At 43.1% G+C, this 21650-nt stretch overlaps 1 protein-coding gene across 11 annotated transcripts in view; it reads left to right on the forward strand.

The window, feature by feature from the left end:
* megf11 (multiple EGF like domains 11) overlaps nucleotides 1–21650 on the forward strand; it is a 578352-nt gene that overhangs the window by 341826 nt on the left and 214876 nt on the right. For all 11 annotated transcript variants that reach the window (XR_010000925.1, XM_062963273.1, XM_062963274.1 and 8 more), the window contains 2 exons: nucleotides 17393–17639; nucleotides 18732–18852. Coding sequence is in view for 10 of the 11 variants with exons in the window: in XM_062963273.1 (XP_062819343.1) it covers nucleotides 17393–17639; nucleotides 18732–18852 (368 nt within the window). In the remaining variant the exon portion in view is untranslated. The remainder of the gene's footprint in view (nucleotides 1–17392; nucleotides 17640–18731; nucleotides 18853–21650) is intronic.

Genomic DNA, 21650 nt, shown 5'->3' on the forward strand with positions numbered 1-21650 from the left:
TACCCTGCCACCATGCCACCATCTCCCCGTGGGGACTCGGGTCGGCTCACAATGTTACAAAAGTAACAGCGCAAATACACCAACAATATACACAGTTTAAAACACAAAGAGATAATAAAACAGAAGTTAAAACAAAGGTTTATACAACAGTAATAGTATCAAACAACCACCAATGCCATTCAGTCAACTTCAAAGGTGGGGGGGGGGGGGAACTATAGCAGCAGTATAAGATAAAATCATTAGATTAAAATACCCCGATGAAAGGAACCTAATAGCATTCAGAATAGAATTATAATGAGACTAGTCATCCAATACTGTAATATTATTAGTAATATTACTTTTAATATATAATATATAATTAATATTATTATATTATACAATATTATTATATTGTATTATTATTATTATTATTATTATTATTATTATTATTATTATTATTAGCCGCCCTGAGTCCCCTATGGGGTGAGAAGGGCGGATTAGAAATACTGTAATAAATAAATAAATATTATATTGTATTACATTATAATATTTATTATCAATATTATATGTATACACATTATATTATTACCATATCATTCATTTACAATATTTCATTTACAAAATTAGTAAATGAAAGAACAATACAATATTTAAAAATAAAAATAATTTTAACCCACATACTGTAAACATATCAGGATTTCAGTGGGAAGTGTGGGCCTGCTTCTGGCCAATGAGATCATCAAGTAGGATTGTTGTTGTTGTGCCTTCAAGTCATTTCAGACTTTGGGCGAGCCTAAATCTAAAATTGAGGGTGGGGGCCAGGTCAATGGCCTTGGAGGGCCGCATCCGGCCCCCGAGCCTTAGTTTGGGGACCCCTGATCTAGAGAGATACTTGCAGGAACACCTCACCAGAGGCACTCCAAGTAGTCAGCTTCTGGTCAAAGGACATTTAGTATAATGCCAAGTTGTTGTTGTGTGTTTTTAACTTTTTGTTTTCAAATACATTACAACTTGTACCCTTGGTTTGCTTCTGACATGATAGATAAATAAATACCAGGGAACCAGGGAGGGACACTCTGAATAAATTGACCATCAATTGAAAAGAGAAAGAGGTGGGAAATTCTGGAACCAAATCAGCCGGAACCACATTTGTCCTGTCTCGGAGAGATATTTGGGATCTCAAAACCAGTTCTGTCCTATGTGAAAAGTACTCTGTCGGGTTCGCAAAACAAGGAGAGATTACTGCCAGGCACCCACTGCTTGTTGGCTCGCCATGTAAATTGGTTCAGAGACGTTCCCTTCCGAAAGCTGTCCCTTTTCTTTTTGTGTGTTGTTAAAAGGGGATGCTAATAATACTAATGGTACATCCGCAGACAAAGGGAAAGGTGCGTTTCAAGTATCCTGCATTCTTTGCTAAATGTTAAAAGGACATCAGAAGATTTAAATGTACTTGGAAGAAAAGGGAACAGCATGGAGCTACATGTAGATATCTAGAGAAACAGGCTTTGAAGTTTTTGAATTATGAAAGGCAGCCATATTTCAAAGACTAAATAAGCCCATTGCTTCCCTCATTCTCTTCTGAAATTTTTAGAGAACATAATTGTTTTATATTTCCAGCAAGGCAGGGGAGGCAAGGGGGAAGAAGAGAATCCGTTAGTCAGAGGAATGAATGTCCGCACTTCTCCAGGAACTACTGCTGATACTGAATTACGGCAAACAAAGAGGAGCCCTTTCAAAATGTGCAGTGGAACAGGAGAATAGAGGCACCGGGTACGACGGAAACCTTGATATTGGCCCTTTATTCTCCCTTGGCTGGTTTAAAAATAAATTGCTAACTGGCAGGATTAAAGACTGAATTCAGAGTCTGACGGCACACTGCGTGGTCAGTCGAGGATGTTGTCCTTGATGCCGTTCTTCATCCGGCTTCATGGTGGCTTCCAAAAAGAGGTTTGAAGAGCTTTGCTGTGTCTGAAAGGGCTGCACTTCTGTGGTGAGACCGTTTTTTGCGATGCACAAAATAAATTCAACCCCGGTTTCTCCTGTGAAGACCCCAATGGTGCAAGGTGCCGTTTGGTTAGGAGAAGAAATGGAGACATGCGTTCGTTTTGGAATCCAATCACTCGATTTGGTGATTTCAATTCTCTCTGTGAAGGACAGTCCGTTGTTTTGTTCAAGTGCTCCTCTATCTGGTCAAACGGAGGCTGAGGGTGGTGCCTCTTTGTGTGTGTTTCTTTACAGAAGTATTCTCTTCCCAGACAAACACCCAGTGGCACAGTGGGTTAAACCACTGAGCTGCTGAACTTGTTGACCGAAAGGTCGGTGGCTCAAATCCAGGGAGTAGGATGAGCTCCCGCTGTTAGCCCCAGCTTCTTCCAACCTAGGTAAAGGTAAAGGTTTCCCCAGTCATGTCTGATTCTAAGGGTTGGTCTCATCTCCATTTCTAAGCCGAAGAGCCAGCGTTGTCCGTAGACACCTCCAAGGTTATGTGGCCGACATGACTGCATGGAGCGATGATACCTTCCTGCCGGAGCAGTACCTATTGATCTACTCACATTTGCATGTTTTCGAACTGCTAGGTTGGCAGGAGCTGGGGCTAACAGTGGGCGCTCACTCCCCTCCCAGAATTTGAACCTGGGACCTTTCAATCTGCATGTTCAGCAGATCAGTGCTTTAACACACTTCACCACCGGGGCTCCTTCCAACCTAGCAGTTCAAAAACATGCAAATGTGAGTAGATCAATAGGTACCACTCTGATGGGAAGGTAATGGCACTCCATGTAGTCATGCTGGCAACCTGACCACGGAGGTGTCTATGGACAACGCTGGCTCTTCAGCTTAGAACGCTCCATGCAATCATGCTGGCAACATGACCTTGGAGGTGTCTATGGACAACGCCGGCTCTTCGGCTTAGAACGCTCCATGTAGTCATGCTGGCAACATGACCTTGGAGGTGTCTATGGAGAACTCCGGCTCTTCAGCTTAGAAAGCTCCGTGCAGTCATGCTGGCAACATGACCTTGGAGGTGTCTATGGACAACGCCGGCTCTTCAGCTTAGAACGTTCCATGTAGTCATGCTGGCAACCTGACCTTGGAGGTGTCTACGGACAATGCTGGCTCTTCGGCTTAATAATAATAATAATAACAACAACAACAACAACAACAACAACAACAACTTTATCTGAAGGGATTTGGGGGAACTTACATGAGGATGAGCCCAACAATAACATAGGTTAAAACACATCTATGCACAGTATAAACAATATAAATAAATATAAAAATGACATAAAACATAAAACACAGCAGTTACTTTTAAACCTGGCCATAGATACTGCATATGTGGAGAGAAGCTTGTGCAGGACTCTGAGCAGGGTTTGTGGATAGTATATGGACAATTGGGGAAAAGGTCATCAAGACACTGGAAACCTTTACCCTATTCTCTTCCCCTTCTGTGTTTCTTTTATTTGTACCTAACCCTGTGTGACATGATTTTTTTTTCTGGGGTTCTAAATATCTTTTCTGAATTGATTCTATCAGAAAAAACGTGGGAAAAGTTTATTAAACCGCAAAAACTTTGCAGCAGGGACATCCTGCAGCACATTTTTGCAATTGTTTTTCAATTAGTATCTCGTCGAATCTCAACCAGTTTAACATAGTTTGTGGCAATCACAAAAACAAAGTTTCTGGAGTAGAACAACTACTTTCAAAGTAAGTCCCACACAATTAAACAGGAAACAACACTTTCAAATCAGGAACATATTTTTTTTCAAATTTTGTTACATAGTTTAATTAACATCATAGAAAGTTTCTGGAGTAGAACAACTACTTTCAAAGTAAATCCCACACAATTAAACAGGAAACACCACTTTCAAATCAGGAACAGAATTTTTTTCAAATTTTGTTACATAGTTTAATTAACATCATAGAAAGTTTCTGGAGTAGAACAACTACTTTCAAAGTAAGTCCCACACAATTAAACAGGAAACAACACTTTCAAATCAGGAACAGAATTTTTTTTCAAATTTTGTTACATAGTTTAATTTGTCAGGGGATGATGGGTAGCAGAGTGAAATCCAAAAATTCACCATCCTTCTCTCCAGACTGTCTCCTGGTGTGGAAAAACAGCACTGGACAAACACACTCCAGCAGACGAGGGTTCGGTTGGAAATCCAACGGCAATCAATCTTTATTTACATGACTATATACAAACAGAGCAAATCAGTCCTTCTCTCCATGAGTGCTCTTGCCGAAGCGACTCATGCACACACAGCACATTGCTCTAATGCTCAGGAAATTCCTCTGCATTCCACAGGAACAAGAAAGAAAATCCCGGTCAAAACAAACTTGACCCCATTGGTCCTGTGATACATCAATCATAGCAGACTCTCATTAACTCCATAACTGCTGAAATGCCTTGCCGGAAAAACTAACACATAAGGCATTTCTAATAACCCAGATTGATTTTAACATTTCACAAAACACAATACCCTGACATAATTAACATCAGAGAAACTTCTATTCTGCTATTGCACAGCTCTCATGGTCAGGACGATCTTCCAAGTGTGCCATAGGAATCTCTTTTCTTGTCATTTGAACCCATTCGTTGCGTACATCTTCTCTGGAGCAATATTTTTTGCTCTGTCTCGAGCTGAGCATTCACTCTTCAGAGGCTCCAGTTTGGGAAAATGTCGCCTAAACATTGGGGAAAGGAGCTAGAACCTCATTTAATGGGCAGTGCTATCTGCAAAAAGGCATACTTTGTGTCACAAGGCAGGCCTTTCAAGTTTTCCTTTCCCTGCCATAATGCTCAAAGTCGACGTTGATTAAAAATCTCTTTTCGACCCCTTTTGATGCTTCTGTCCCTGGCGTCTTGCTCATCCTTTTAAGCGCTTCTCTTCCAAACTATGACAAGATCGTTATGAGCCTCGGCCGGCAGGGTTTGCATAGGCCCGCTCAACCCTTTGCCCTGTCAATTAGAGGTAAAAACTTTGCCCTGTATCCTTTGGCGTTATGTAATAGTGTGGAGATGAAATAGCCAAGACAGGGTTTTTTTAAAAAAAATGGAGCTCCATGGGACGGGTTTTTGTCAGATAGAGAACATTCCAAGCATTGCAAAAAGAAAGGGAGCCCTGAGCTTTTGGATGCCCTGCAATTGAATTAGCAATTCGGTGGATAATGAGATGGGAAATGTATTAGCTGTTTCTCTATCAGATGGAGACTACTGTTGAGATAAGATCAGTCGGATCCAAGGACATCCTTGCATCTCTTTAGAGCCAAAGGAAGAGGGCATTAATCTCTTCTATGTGATTATTTATCTTTTCCCAGAGTGTTGGCAAATGGTGTTGACCTCTTCCTTTCCATCCTCGCCTTGTTTACCTCTCGTGAGTCAAATCCAAAGGAAGAAGTCTGGCAGATGATCCTAACATTACTTTAAGAACCAGTATGGTAGCAGTTTCTCTTTGTTGCATGAAGAATCATGTGGAGCAGCACCTCCCAAAGAGCTGTCAAGACTACATGCAAGACGTATTAACTGAGGAATAGTTCATGCTGTGTATAACGTTTGTCCAGGCCATTGTATTACTAATGTTTATATACATTTATGGAATCTGGATAGTGAAGATTACACAAGGATGGTAAAAACATCAAAACATCCGGGCATCCCCTGGGCAACGTCCTTGCAGACGGCCAATTCTCTCACACCAGAAGCAACTCAAGTTCCTCCTGACACACACACAAAAAAGGAAGCAAATCAACTCATTTGAAATGCTTTTATTCAGGAAGGCTTTTAAAGAAGCCAGGGAGTACTGTGGTTTGTTTTTAACTAACCTTTAAGGAATTTGGAGCCCCAGTGGTGCAGCAGGTTAAACTACTGAGCTGCTGAACTTTATTAATAAAATTATTAGTATTAATATTTAGTAGTATTTATTATTAGTGTTATTATTTAGTGGTAAGGAGCCTCCGGTGGTGCAACGTGTTAAAGCGCTGAGCTGCTGAACTTGCAGGCCAAAAGGTCGCAGGTTTGAATCCGGGGAGTGGGGTGAGCTCCCACTGTTAGCCCCAGCTTCTGACAACCTAGCAGTTCAAAAACATGTAGATCTTAGGAAGCAGTTTCTTGATTTCAAGTGTTGGCATGCTGGCAGGTATCCAAACAGAGGACGGGCCAAGGATGTCAATGCCTTGGTCCTTTCATTACAGGCTGCTATTTCACAACGGATGTCAGGTGGTGCAATACCAGCTAAACCAATGGATCCAAACTTTTTTTGACCAGGACCCACTTGACCAGAGACCACTTGAACAGGGACCTCTTGACCAGGGCCCACTTAGACCAGGGACCTCTTGACCAGGGGCCTCTTGACCAGGGACCTCTTGACCAGGGCCCACTTAGACCAGGGACCTCTTGACCAGGGACCTCTTAACCCAGGGACCTCTTGGCCAGGGACCTCTTGACCAGGGACCTCTTGACCAGGGCCTACTTAGACCAGGGACCTCTTGACCAGGGCCTACTTAGACCAGGGACCTCTTGACCAGGGCCTACTTAGACCAGGGACCTCTTGACCAGGGCCTACTTAGACCAGGGACCTCTTGACCAGGGGCCTCTTGACCAGGGACCTCTTGACCAGGGCCCACTTAGACCAGGGCCCACTTAGACCAGGGACCTCTTGACCAGGGACCTCTTGACCAGGGACCTCTTAACCCAGGGACCTCTTGACCAGGGACCTCTTGACCAGGGCCTACTTAGACCAGGGACCTCTTGACCAGGGCCTACTTAGACCAGGGACCTCTTGACCAGGGGCCTCTTGACCAGGGACCTCTTGACCAGGGCCCACTTAGACCAGGGACCTCTTGACCAGGGAGCTCTTGGCCAGGGACCTCTTGACCAGGGACCTCTTGACCAGGGCCTACTTAGACCAGGGACCTCTTGACCAGGGCCTACTTAGACCAGGGACCTCTTAACCCAGGGACCTCTTGGCCAGGGACCTCTTGACCAGGGACCTCTTGACCAGGGGCCTCTTGACCAGGGACCTCTTGACCAGGGCCCACTTAGACCAGGGCCCACTTAGACCAGGGACCTCTTGACCAGGGACCTCTTAACCCAGGGACCTCTTGGCCAGGGACCTCTTGACCAGGGCCCACTTAGACCAGGGCCCACTTAGACCAGGGACCTCTTGACCAGGGACCTCTTGACCAGGGACCTCTTAACCCAGGGACCTCTTGACCAGGGACCTCTTGACCAGGGACCTCTTGACCAGGGACCTCTTGACCAGGGACCTCTTGGCCAGGGACCTCTTGACCAGGGACCTCTTGACCAGGGCCTACGTAGACCAGGGACCTTTTGACCAGGGCCTACTTAGACCAGGGACCTCTTGACCAGGGGCCTCTTGACCAGGGACCTCTTGACCAGGGCCCACTTAGACCAGGGACCTCTTGACCAGGGACCTCTTGACCAGGGCCTACTTAGACCAGGGACCTCTTGACCAGGGCCTACTTAGACCAGAGACCTCTTAACCCAGGGACCTCTTGGCCAGGGACCTCTTGACCAGGGACCTCTTGACCAGGGCCCACTTAGACCAGGGACCTCTTGACCAGGGACCTCTTGGCCAGGGACCTCTTGACCAGGGACCTCTTGACCAGGGCCTACTTAGACCAGGGACCTCTTGACCAGGGCCTACTTAGACCAGGGACCTCTTGACCAGGGGCCTCTTGACCAGGGACCTCTTGACCAGGGCCCACTTAGACCAGGGACCTCTTGGCCAGGGACCTCTTGACCAGGGCCTACTTAGACCAGGGCCCACTTAGACCAGGGACCTCTTGACCAGGGCCTACTTAGACCAGGGACCCCTTGACCAGGGACCTCTTGACCAGGGACCTCTTAACCCAGGGACCTCTTGGCCAGGGACCTCTTGACCAGGGCCTACTTAGACCAGGGACTTCTTGACCAGGGCCCACTTATACCAGGTCCCACTTAGACCAGGGACCTCTTGAACAGGGACCTCTTGACCAGGGACCTCTTAACCCAGGGACCTCTTGGCCAGGGACCTCTTGACCAGGGACCTCTTGACCAGGGCCTACTTAGACCAGGGACCTCTTGACCAGGGCCCACTTTGACCAGGGACCACTCTCCAACATTAGTACCAAAAGGCGTACAAATCAATTTTTGGTCAACTTTCGATTTGGTTTTGTTATTTGGGGTGCTGATTCAGAATATCACATTGGATAGACCACATCAGATCTAGTTTCTGAAACAGAACATACAAAACAATTATTAGTGTCTTAGTTCTTTGTGGTGCTGATTCAGAAAATTGCATTGGATAGGCTGCATCGGCTCTAGTTTCTTATCATGATACTTTATGGGTGACCAGATGGCACATGTTCTGTCCCTCAAAAGCAAGAGCTGATAGTGGGAAAAGGTTGCAATTTTTGGAATCAGCAGGTCCAATATACCCAGAAACAAGCCTAACATTTGAGGCACCAAAACGTGTGTTGGCCATTGTTATAATGGATGTTGAACTTTTGTGCTTATTATAAAGAGAGAACATTGATTAACTTGGAAAAGCTCAGATCAAAGTAAGCTGTATTAAGGAGAGCTGACAAGCTGATTGATTCCCCTCCATGCAATAAGGCAAGAGACGTGTAGTTTGCTATACCCTTGCTGTGCTTTTGATAGTGGATGTCAAATATACATGCTCTGTGAAAACCATGTTTTTATATATATATATATATATATATATATATATATATATATATATATATCCCTTCCAATGACACAGCCATGCACTCCAATGATAAAATATGGAAGAGAGCCCTCAAAAGCTTTGGGTTTTAACGTGTCTTGCAATGTCCCGATCGCAGCCCTGTTTCATGTTAGGATAGATATATATAGGGTTGTGGAAAAATCAATTTGGTTTCCTTTGCTGGACTGAACCTTGGTTTCTTTGGCATTGCAATTTTATCGGTTGTCTTCCCTTTAATTTTCTAAACGAATCCCTCTAATTGCCGTCTCATGGCATCTCTTCATCTCTGGTACCGCTCGCTTCCTTCCGTTCATTATCTACCTTCCTAACAAGATTAGTATTTTATTTAAATGATAAAAAATTGACGTTAGACATGTTCTGGAGGAGTTTATTATTCCAGTGGAATCCGGCTTTCCAGCTTCTCGTGTATCCTGATGTAAATTGGGACGCAAGCAAGCAAGCAATGAGCCCTAGGGTGGTCCCACGGTGTAAAGGGAGGAATCATCCCGTTTTTTCGATTGGGCCAAGAAGTCTCTTCTCTTTACTTTTAATGGAATATTTATGAAGCTCCCCTGATGCCTGATGTAAAGAATATAGATTGTGTCACGTGCCGCGAAGGAGGGGGAGAACGAAAGCGAGAGAGACGGAGAGAGAAATGCTAAAATAAGGTCAAATTAATCCAGATCCTTTAAGGACACAAAGATCTGGCTCTGCTCTAGAGGAGGTGGCTTCCTTATTAGCATTCTTTCCAGAGAAGGATTCAGGTGATGGGTTTTTTAAGAGGGCTAATGATGCCATCTCACTGGAATCGTGCAATTGATCGCCAAACATCTGAGAGGAGTCCAACGTCGGTGGCTCATTTCTAAGGGCACAGAGAGAGGCTGACATTTGGGATTACATAGGATTTTCTTGACCCAAAAGCGCTGTCCCATCATTTGCTGCAGAAGGAGAGGCGTCTTATTATATTCAGCCTGCCTTGCAACCCAGGAGCAAAGGGAATTGTGTGACTCTGCATGTGCTTTGGAATAATAATAATAATAATAATAATAATAATAATAATAATAATAATAATAATAAAAAATAAGCCCAGGAGCAAGCTATCAGAACAAATGCAATTAAGGCCAAGATTGAAAAATCAGCTGATGACCCAAAATGCAGACTGTGCAAGGAAGCTGACAAAACCATTGATCATATCCTCAGCTGCTGTAAGAAAATCTACAAACAGAGGCACAACTCTGTGGCCCAAATGAGTCATTGGAACTTATGCCTCAAGTACCACCTCTCAGCAGCAAAGAACTAGTGGGATCACAAACCTGCAAAAGTATTGGAAAATGAACACGCAAAGATACTGTGGGACTTCCAAATCCAGACTGACAAAGTTCTGGAACACAACACACCAGACATCACAGTTGTGGAAAAGAAAAAGGTTTGGATCATTGATGTCGCCATCCCAGGTGACAGTCGCATTGACGAAAAACAACAGGAAAAACTCAGCCGCTATCAGGACCTCAAGATTGAACTTCAAAGACTCTGGCAGAAACCAGTGCAGGTGGTCCTGGTGGTGATGGGCACACTGGGTGCCGTGCCAAAAGATCTCAGCCGGCATTTGGAAACAATAGACATTGACAAAATTACGATCTGCCAATTGCAAAAGGCCACCCTACTGGGATCTGCGCACATCATGCAAAAATACATCACACAGTCCTAGACACTTGGGAAGTGTTTGACTTGTGATTTTGTGAAACAAAATCCAGCATATCTATCTTGTTTGCTGTGTCATAATAAAATAATAATAATAATATTACAATCTGTTAACTACAAAAGGCCACCTTACTGGGATCTGCGCACATCATCCGAAAATACATCACACAGTCCTAAACACTTGGGACGTGTTCAATTTGTGATTTTGTAATATGAAATCCAGCATATATATCTCATTTGCTGTGTCATACTATGTATTTGTGTTAATAATAATAATAATAATAATAATAATAATAATAATAATTAATTAGTTAGTTAATTAATAATGCATTTTATTTATTACCTGCCTGTCCTGATGGCTCAGTGAAGGATACAACACATTCAAAAACAAATGAACATAAAAATACAATAAATTAAATAGATAAACACATCCCCCGGTGGCGCAGCAGATTAAACTGCTGAGCTGCTGAACTTGCTGACCAAAAGGTTGACGGTTCAAATCCGGGGAGTGAGTTGAGCTCCCATTGTTAGCCCCAGCTTCTGCCAAACTAACAGTTCGAAAACATGCAAATGTGAGTAGATCAATAGATACTGCTCTGGCGGGAAGGTAACAGCACTCCATGCAGTCATGCCAGTGGCCAAATGACCTTGGAGGTGGCTATGGACAACGCTGGTTCTTCAGCCTAGAAATGGAAATGAGCACCACCTGCCAGAGTCGGACACAACTAGACTTAATGTCAGGGCTAAACCTTTACCTTTACTAAACACACACACACATACAGTAGAGTCTCACTTATTCAACATAAACGGGCCGGCAGAACGTTGGCTAAGCGAATATATTGGATAATAAGGAGGGATTAAGGAAAAGCCTATTAAACATCAAATTAGGTTATTATTTTGCAAATTAAGCACCAAAACATCATGTTATACAACAAATTTGACAGAAAAAGTAGTTCAATACGCAGTAATGCTATGTATTGACGAATTTAGCACCAAAATATCACGATGTATTGAAAACATTGACTACAAAAATGCGTTGGATAATCCAGAATGTTGGATAAGTGAGACTCTACTGTATATGAAAAGTTATACCAAACACTGCTACAGAATTGACTTATAGTGGCAATAGAATGTAAATCAAAACATAATTGAAAGTTGACTGGGTCAGCCTTTTGCCTTTTGTCTTCAATTGCATATTAAATTCCAAAGCCTTTGGCAGGTAATTCCACAATCTCGGGGCAGCCAATGAAATGTTCTCTGGATGACAGTCGCCAGTCGGGTTCTGGCTGGTTGGTGTCAATGTAAAACCCAGAGCAACTCAGTGTTGTAAAGGGCAGATTGTGCAGGAAAAGGCAATCATGTAGGGAATCTGGACGCAAACCATGTAGGGCTTTAAAGGTCAAAACCACACTTTGTCCTTTACCTGGAAACTAATTGGGACCCCATCCAGGAATGGTTGACACACCTCCATCTTCAGATGAGGACCCTTGATGGCAACCAGTTCTGTCTTGTCTGGATTGAGTTTCAATGTGTTTTTCCTCATCCAGCCCATTACCTCCTCCAGGCATTCATTCAGAGGGGACACACTATCCTTAGCTGAAGGCATGGAGGAATATATTTGGTTTATTAGCATTCCTATAACACCCTGCCCCATGCCTATGAATGATCTCTCCTAGTGGTTTCATGTAAATATTAAAAAGCATTGGGGATAGAATGGCACCTTGTGGGACACCACTTAACAGGTCTTTTTTGGAGAAGTATCACCATAGACTTGGCATATTGGGATCTGCACAATTTCCCCCTTCAAAGAGTCTTCCTAGTAGGCATGTCCGATCGATGAAAAAAAATGTTTCAATTCTCGTTTCTAAAGTAGGGGGTGCTGGCGCTTCGATATAGAAAGTATTTCCAATTTTTTCACCCAAAAATTTCAGATATTTCCAAAAATTCGTAATGATTCTAAATGTTTCTAAAACGGCAGACGCGCATGTGCAATCGCTACACACTGGGCTTGTATGGCAATCTTCCATGTGGACGCAGAGGACGTTAGCCCCCACCTTTGCGTCCATCATGGAAGCTTCTGATTGGCCAGGGAACGGCAGCCATGTTAGGCTGCGCTAAGCTCCCATTTAAGGTAGGTTGCAGAAACAATTTTTTAAAATACTTTTAAAAATATATTTTAAAAAATTTTCGGGGGGGGGGGGGAATTAACAAAACGTTAAGAGACAATTAGAGAATGGGCCAACAATGGTTCGAATTACATTGCTGGTTGCGCTGTGAGACAATGTCTTGGAATGCGTATCAAAAAGCGAGAACAATCCGAAATAATTCCGATATATGATTCAAAACGATTTTTTGGACATGTCTACTTCCTAGGCCCATTCATGACAAAAAAAGAGGGCAACATTAGCCATTAGGGACCCAAACCTTTTTCAGTGGCTTGCCTTTTGCCACAAGAAGGTCATGCCAAACAGTCCAGCAGAAACTAAAGCTCTCTCTAACACTTCTGTAGAAGAAGGAGATAAATCCAGTCCTGTTTATTACATCATAAAAGCAATGTACTAGGAAGTGGCTGAATTGCCAGAGCCTGTTCTGTTCTTGTTGTAAATCCAGGGAACATGATCACTCTGAGAGCGGAGCAGAAACAGAGCTGTGCCACACATTCTCTCTGCTGGCAAAGTCCCTGTTGCCATTAAGGCGCTATATTAGATATCCACCACCCAATGGACTCTGCAATGTTATTTATTTATTGGATGGATGGATGGATGGATGGATGGATGGATGGATGGATGGATGGATGGATGGACAGGCTGCCTTGGAGTCCAACCGTCCCCATAGTCACCCTAGCTAACAGTATTAAATAAGAACACAAAATTCCACGTATCTAAAATTACAAAATATAACAATTTTTTGCTAAGTTATCATAACAGCCATGCAAATGGTACCAAAGGCAAATTAATCAATTATGTTGTACTAAAATAATACCAGATGCTGTAGGCTATATTGCAGAGGAAGGAACTGATAAAATCACTTTGACACTGGCGGGATAGTTATTTATTTATTTATTTGCGGCACTTCTACCCCACCTTTCTCAACCCCTGAAGGGGACTCAAGGTGGCTTTACAACATAGGCAACAATTCAATGCCTTTGAAAGAACAACGTACAATAAAAACATTTAAAATAGAGTTATAAAATACAATGAAACAATTAAAAGCATTTAACACAATACAACATAATAATTCATGTGATCCACAATCCGGGCCGTTCCAGTAGTCAATTGCACATCTTTCGTATCTATTATTGCACCAGATCTCCAAAGGCTAGGTCATGAAGCCATGTTTTCACTTACAAGTAGAGTCTCACTTATCCAACGTTCTGGATTATCCAACGCATTTTTGTAGTCAATGTTTTCAATACATCGTGATATTTTGGTGCTAAATTCATAAATACAGTAATTGCTACATAGCATTACTGCATATTGAACTACTTTTTCTGTCAAATTTGTTGTATAACATGATGTTTTGGTGCTTCATTTGTAAAATCATAACCTAATTTGATGTTTAATAGACTTTTCCTTAATCCCTCCTTATTATCCAACATATTCGCTTATCCAACATTCTTCTGGCCCGTTTCTGTTGGATAAGTGAGACTTTACTGTATTTATGGGAGGTCAGGAGGGAGTGGGCTGATCTAAATAAGCCTATAAATAAGCATAACGATAAACATTATTATTATTATTATTATTATTATTATTATTACAACAACAACAATACTATGTAACAAAATTTGTAAAAAAATGTTCCTGATTTGAAAGTATTATTTCCTGCTTGTTTGTGTGGTCCTTACTTTGAAAGCAGTCTTTCTACACCAGAAACTTTGTTTTTGTGGCTGCCACAAACTACAGTAGAGTCTCACTTATCCAACACTCGCTTATCCAACGTTCTGGATTATCCAACGCATTTTTGTAGTCAATGTTTTCAATACATCATGATATTTTGGTGCCAAATTCGTAAATACAGTAATTATTACATACCCTGTTTCCCCGAAAATAAGACAGTGTCTTATATTAATTTTTGCTCCCAAAAATGTGCTAGGTCTTATTTTCAGGGGATGTCTTATCTTATTTTTCCACAAAGAAGAATTCACGTTTATGGTTAAAATTTTTTTTAAATGAAAATTTATTATCTACTGTACAGTAGTTGTCATCACAAACCAGCATAACCAAACTGTGAATCCTTTCAAGAATTTCTATATTATATTTTATTGCTATACTGTTTTTAAATTAGTGTTTTAAATTTCTGCTCGTATGTAAATTTATGTTGTTGTTGGGCTTGTCCCTGTGTAAGCTGCCCTGAGTCCCTTCTGGGAGATGGAGGTGGGATACAAGATTAAAGTGATTATTATATTATTATTATTTCTTGTGACTACCTTTATTTCCATGTACAACAATCTATGGCTTGTACATTTATCGATCCTGCATGCTTCCAAACAAAAACTTTACTAGGTCTTACTTTCGAGGGAGGCCTTACATTTAGCAATTCAGCAAAACCTCTACTAGGTCTTATTTTCTGGGGATGTCTTATTTTCGGGGAAACAGGGTAGCATTACTGTGTAATGAACTACTTTTTCTCTCAAATTTGTTATCTAACATGATGTTTTGATGCTTAATTTGTAAAATCATAACCTAATTTGATGTTTAATAGGCTTTTCCTTAATCCCTCCTTATTATCCAACATATTTGCTTATCCAACATTCTGCCGGCCCGTTTATGTTGGATAAGTGAGACTCTACTGTATGTTGAATTGGTTGAGACTCTGTGAGATATTCATTGGAAAACTAGAACAAAATGTGCTGCAGGATGTCCTGTAAAAACAATAATAAACTTTCCCCATGTTTTTATGATAGAGCCAATTAGGAAATTACATTTATAAGCCAGGAACAAAAATCATGTTATATAGTGTCGTCATCATCATCATCACCATCATCATCTTTATCATCATACCCACTCTGAGTACTCCTTGCCTAAGAAAACCTTTTGAAATCCATAGGGTCACCATTAGTCGGTGGGTGCCTTGAAGACACATGCACACATACATTGTTCTTTGATGCTTGCGTAAATGGATCTCTTTTTAACTAGCCTCTGAAAGTGGATGGCACGAAGCTTTGGAATTTGTGCCATTGATGTTAGTAGGTTGGTGATCCCGTCCTGATTTTAATTTGAACTTTAAAGGGGTGTCCAAGGTGCTGAACCAATGGGGGGTTAGAGTTCAGCACCTTGGATAGCTCTCTAAATCCATCACTTTGCTGACATAGCAGCTGCCACAGTATCCCCTGCCGGGGCCGTGGGCCTTTGCTCTGCCAACATCTGCCTCATTATTCACAAGCACGTTACAAAGGACTGCATTGCAAAGCTCTTTGGAACAGTGGGACTTGGCAGCGGCCAAGTAGGAAATGGGCCCTTGCCAGTTTAGCAGCTCCGTACACTGCGCTAGAGAAGAAAAGGCCGTGTCAGATGGAGTCCTAAAATAGGGGGTTATGGTGTTGCTGTGGTGATCCGCTAGCGCCTGGGCATCTGCCATTAAGTGAGAGCGCAAATTGAATGGGCATCTGGTCTGCATCCAACCTCCACAGCACCAGGCGCAGCGACCGCGGCCAACTTGCAAAACTTGCCACATTTCTACCCACAAATTACACCATGTAACAAAATTTGAAAAACTATCTGTTCCTGGTTTGAAAGTGTTCTATCCTGTTGGAGTCCTTACTTTGTCAGTAGTTGTTCTACTCCAGAAATGTCGCTTTTGTGGCTGCCACCAAAAAAGAATTATTTCAGTGAAGGCCACACTGGAAACACATCACAGAGAAGAGGGGAGCAGGCTTGCTTTTTGCTGGGCCAAGTCCAATGATTTTAAAAATTTGATTGAACATTGGAAGGAACTTGTTTCAGCAATGGAAACAATTGCCAAAGAGAGGGAGGGGTTCTTCTCTGGACATCTTCAGAATGAGGTTGGACAGCTCCCTACAAGGAATGCTTAGCTGTAAATAACAGCAGCAACAACAACAACACTAAGTAACAAAATTTGAAAAAAATGTGTTCCTGGTTTGAAGGTGAAATTTCTGTGCAGTACTTAGGAGCCCCGGTGGCGAAGTGTGTTAAAGCACTGAGCTGCTGAACTTGCAGAACGAAAAGTCCCAGGTTCAAATCCTGGCAGCGGAGTGAGCACCTGCTGTTGCTCCAGCTCCTGCCAACCTAGCAGTTCGAAAACATGCCAATGTGAGTAGATCAATAGGTACCGCTCCGGCGGGAAGGTAACAGCGCTCCATGCAGTCATGCCAGTGGCCACATGATCTTGGAGGTGTCTACGGACAATGCCGGCTCTTCGGCTTAGAAATGGAGATGAGCACCAACCCCCAGAGTCGGACACGACTGGACTTAACGTCAGGGGGAACCTTTACCTTTACCTATATAATATTGTAATACATTGTATATGCATATAAAAGGGGAAACCTTTACCTTTACTTACTTTGAAAGTAGCTGTTCTACTCCCAAAACATCGTTTTTGTGGTGGCCACAAACTATGTTGAATTGGTTGAGACTCAATGAGATATTCATTGGAAAACTAGAGCAAAAAGTGTTGCGGGATGTTTTTCCCATAAAGACCAAGTTTTGGCAGTTTCATAAACTTTTTCCATGTGTTTATGATAGAACCAATTAGGAAATTACATTTATAACCCAGAGACAAATATTGTGTTATATAGTCCTGTCTTTACATATTTTTGTAAATGTGGATGGATTCTTTGGCTCACTGTCAAACGTTGTTTACTTCGATAGGGACAATGTGCAGAAAGACTTCTTGATGTTCTTGATAAAGACAATGCTGCCTTCAAAGGCGTGTCCCTAAATTTCCAAAGAGCGAAATGAAGCGTTCCAGCAATCGTTTAGTAGCAGTGCCAAATGAGCATGTTGCTTCCTTTCCTCCCCATTCAGGCTGTGACAGTGAGCACTGGGGACCGCACTGCAGCAACCGCTGCCAATGCCAGAACGGCGCTCTCTGCAACCCCATCACCGGCGCCTGCGTCTGTGCCATCGGGTACAAAGGATGGCGCTGCGAGGACTTCTGCGACCCAGGCACCTATGGGAAAAACTGCCAGCTGAAGTGCCAGTGCCACAACGGGGCCACCTGCGACCACAAGACCGGCGAGTGCCACTGCGCACCGGGATACACCGGCGTCTTGTAAGTTAAGCGGCCGGTGTGCATTACTGCAAACTGAATACAGGCAGACTTCCACATTTGGAGGTTTTGATTTTTGTAGATTCCATTTTATGTATGATCTCTGGGAATCTTTAGACCACAGAGTTGCACTAGGGGACTTAAGGATTTCTAGAGAGAACACTTCTCTAGACATCCATGTGTCCTCCGGTGTGATTCTGTTGCCGGTTTCCAGCGAAAGGACCTAGAGATTCCTGTTTTAAAAATAATATTTTTTTATTTTTGAGAAGGTCCTGCATAGTTCATTCCACTTCCCACAAGTCTTGCTGCCAGAATATTCTCCTTACATTAGAATTAATGCCGCTTGATGGCACTTTCACTGTCATGCTTCAATGCTGTGGAATGGTGCGAGTTGTAGCTTAGTGAGACACCATGTGACAGAGACGACTAAAGACCTTGCAAAGCCACAACTCCCAGGATTCCATAGCATTGAGCCATGGCGGTGGAAGTGGTGCCAAACTGTGTTTATTCTGCAGTGTAGATGCACCCCATAAATGCTTTATTGTGTGTCTGTCATTTGAGTCCAGTAGGTTGTAGAATGCCCAAAATATGCCCCACTTTCCATGCGATCAGCCTTTCCTCCTGTCACCACTCAACCTTCCCTTCTTTAGTCTCCCGCAAATGCCTCCCATTTTATCCTAAGATCCTTTGTCCCAGGAAGAGAAAGATGCCACCCTTGGGGCCAGGCTGCACAAAAGATTGCCTGTTGAACCGAAGAGTTCAATGCATGCCTTCACCCGCTCTGCCCATCTTGCCGCCCGTCCTGCCAAGTGCTCCCCAGGAAGCGCTTCTGAGCTCCCATGAATCATTGTCTCGGTGAATAAGGCTCTGTTAACACAAACAGAAGGTTTGCAACAAGAGCCGCACTGTTTGGAGCCATAACTATCGGATCGCTACAGTTTACCATTGACAGGGTCGATGAGAATCCACTGTGATTTGCATAAAGGGTGACAGCAACGGTGCTAGAATGGGTCGCCCCCACGGAGTTTCATGACATAAATTCTTTCCGTGTCTCTCCTTTGTGCTGTGTCTCCTTCTCCGACGGCACCTGCCCAGCTGCGAAGAGCGCTGTCCTCCGGGGAGCCATGGATTTCAGTGCGAACAGCGGTGCCCGTGCCAAAACGGGGGGACCTGTCACCACATCACGGGGGAATGCGCCTGCCCACCAGGATGGATGGTAGGTAACGCCGGGGCCATAATAAATGCAAGGTCTGGAAGAAGCTGGGCTGCTTGTGATTTGGGTGAAGTCGATCTCAAATCTAATATAATAACAATACTTTATTCTTATTCTTATACCCCGCCTCCATCTCCCTGCAGGGACTCGGGATGGCTAACATGGGGCCAAGCCCAAATTTCCACAATAAGCAGATATATATATATATATAGGGTAATGAAATTTCGGCCTAGGACAAAACAACAAAACTACACATCCCAGAAACACTAAACTTGGCAGCACAACCCCTCATCCATGCCTCTACAGTCATACAACAAAAATAAAATAAAAATAAAATCCTAATTAGAGGGAGAGGAATAATTGTTTTTATTCAATTGCTGCCAGTTAGAAGGCTAATCTCTGCCCACTTGGTCTCCTAGCAACCCACTCAATCCAGGGGACAGGCAGAGTTAGGCCTCACTTAGGCCTCTTCCACACTGCCTATAAAATACAGATTATCAGATTTGAACTGGTTTATATGGCAGTGTAGACTCAAGTGTAGACAATTATTAATATGTAATAATTACTGTGATATAATAATACAGAACAATATAATCTCTAAAATCAGGACAGTAAATAAAGAGCAACACTCTGAAAGCATAAGCCACAGCAACGCGTGGCTGGGCAAAGCTTATATATATATATATAAAGGTAAAGGTTTTCCCCTGACGCGAAGTCCAGTCGTGACTGACTCTGAGGGTTGGTGCTCATCTCCATTTCTAAGCTGAAGAGCTGGTGTTGTCCATAGACATCTCCAAGGTCATGTGGCCGGCATGACTGCATGGAGCACCGATACCTTCCCACTGGAGCGGTACCTATTCATCTACTCGCATTTGCATGTTTTCAAACTGCTAGGTTGGCAGGAGCTGGGGCTAACAGTAGGCGCTCATTCCGCTCCTGGGATTTGAACCTGGGACCTTTTGGTCTGCAAGTTCAGCAGCTCAGCGCTTTAACACACTGTGCCACCAGGGCCCCTATAAATCCTATAAACTCCTATAAATCCCTCCAAAACTTCCAATATTTCTTGTTGGTCGTGGGAGTTCTGATGCCATGTTAGTTCCAGGCCTATCTTTGATGGAGTTCAGAGTACTCTTAAATTGCAGATAAACTATACATCTCCAATAAATCATGGTGAATTCTCCCCAAACCTCTCTAGTATGTTCAGTTGCTGATCAATTCCTGTGTTTGCTGTGTGCCATAGAAAAGAATAGGAAAGGGTTAAGGGAGAGGCAGTGGGTGGGGTCATGCAAATTTCACACCAATGGAGAGAGAAAGGAACACTGGGATGTCTGTGATGGAGGAAAAACAGAAAATGTAGCTGATATTGTCCCTGTATGAAAGCCTTCACTTGGGTGGTGGGCAGGATGGTGATTGTGGAGGACAGTGGCAGGGCTCTTGGAAATGTTTGCAGCACTCTCTGTAACTTGCAATGTCATTGGAAGGAGGGCATTGGTGTCTCCTGAGAAGTGGGAGCTATAGCTGTTTGTGGAAGTGGACACCCCAGCCACACACATGCATATATATTTTCACTGTTAATATGTGTATAGATAAAGCAGTGAGGTTGCCTTCCCTTTGAGCATTGGATGTTGACTCAGCAAAGTACCCTTTTCTTGTCCTAGTCCAATTAATGTTTGTTGGCCTGACTAAAAAACAAATGGTCAGGATATACATGGGGCATCTACGAAGGTTGAATGAAAAGTAATGCCTCCACCTTTGTTACTTGGGTTTGGATGGGAATATTTTAATAAATCAAATGCAGAAATAATCCTTAGAATGTGCTCTTTAACTACCACTATCCACTTTTCCACATCATCAACAGCCAATTGGATACATTTCTGCCAACGATGAACAAGTTTTCTGAAGCCATCACGGAAGAAGTCGACACTCTGTTTCCGCAACCAGCCTCTCACGGTTCTCTCAACATCTTCATCAGAAGCATCATGATGTCCCCGCAGATCTTTCATTATCAGGAACAGATGGAAGTCAAACAGTGCTAAACCGGGACTGTATGGAGGATGCCGTACAGTGGTGAGATCCAGTCTCTGACGCTTTCATTTCAGGCGTCAGCATCCTGGGTACCCATCGTGCACAGATCTTCCGATAGCCAAGCAAAGCAATAATGTGACCCACACCTTCTTGTGAAATGCCGATGATGCTTGAAATTTCTCTCTGATACGACAATCGTCCTGAATCAATTCGTCAACCTTTTGCTTGTGAAACTCGGTGGTTGCAGTCACAGGACGTCCAACTCTTTATTTGTCCCACCTCAACATCTTTAAACTTACTCGCCCAACACGCACAGGACTCACATAAACACAATCACCATAAGCAGCTTTCATTCTCTGATGAATCTCCTTTGGGGTGACAATAATAATAATAATAATAATAATAATAATAATAATAATAATAATAATAATCAGCTGATGACCTAAAATGCAGACTGTGCAAGGAAACTAACGAAACCGTTGATCATCTCCTCAGCTGCTGTAAGAAAATTGCACAGACAGACTACAAACAGAGGCACAACTACGTGGCCCAAATGATTCATTGGAACTTATGCCTCAAGTACCACCTTCCAGCAGCAAAGAACTGGTGGGATCACAAACCTGCAAAAGTATTGGAAAATGAACATGCAAAGATACTGTGGGACTTCCGAATCCAGACTGACAAAGTTCTGGAACACAACACACCAGACATCACAGTTGTGGGGGAAAAAAGGTTTGGATCATTGCTGTCGCCATCCCAGGTGACAGTCGCATTGA

This window comes from Anolis carolinensis, unplaced genomic scaffold (assembly GCF_035594765.1).
Source record: "Anolis carolinensis isolate JA03-04 unplaced genomic scaffold, rAnoCar3.1.pri scaffold_11, whole genome shotgun sequence".
In the NCBI taxonomy this organism is placed as follows: Eukaryota; Metazoa; Chordata; class Lepidosauria; order Squamata; family Dactyloidae; genus Anolis; species Anolis carolinensis.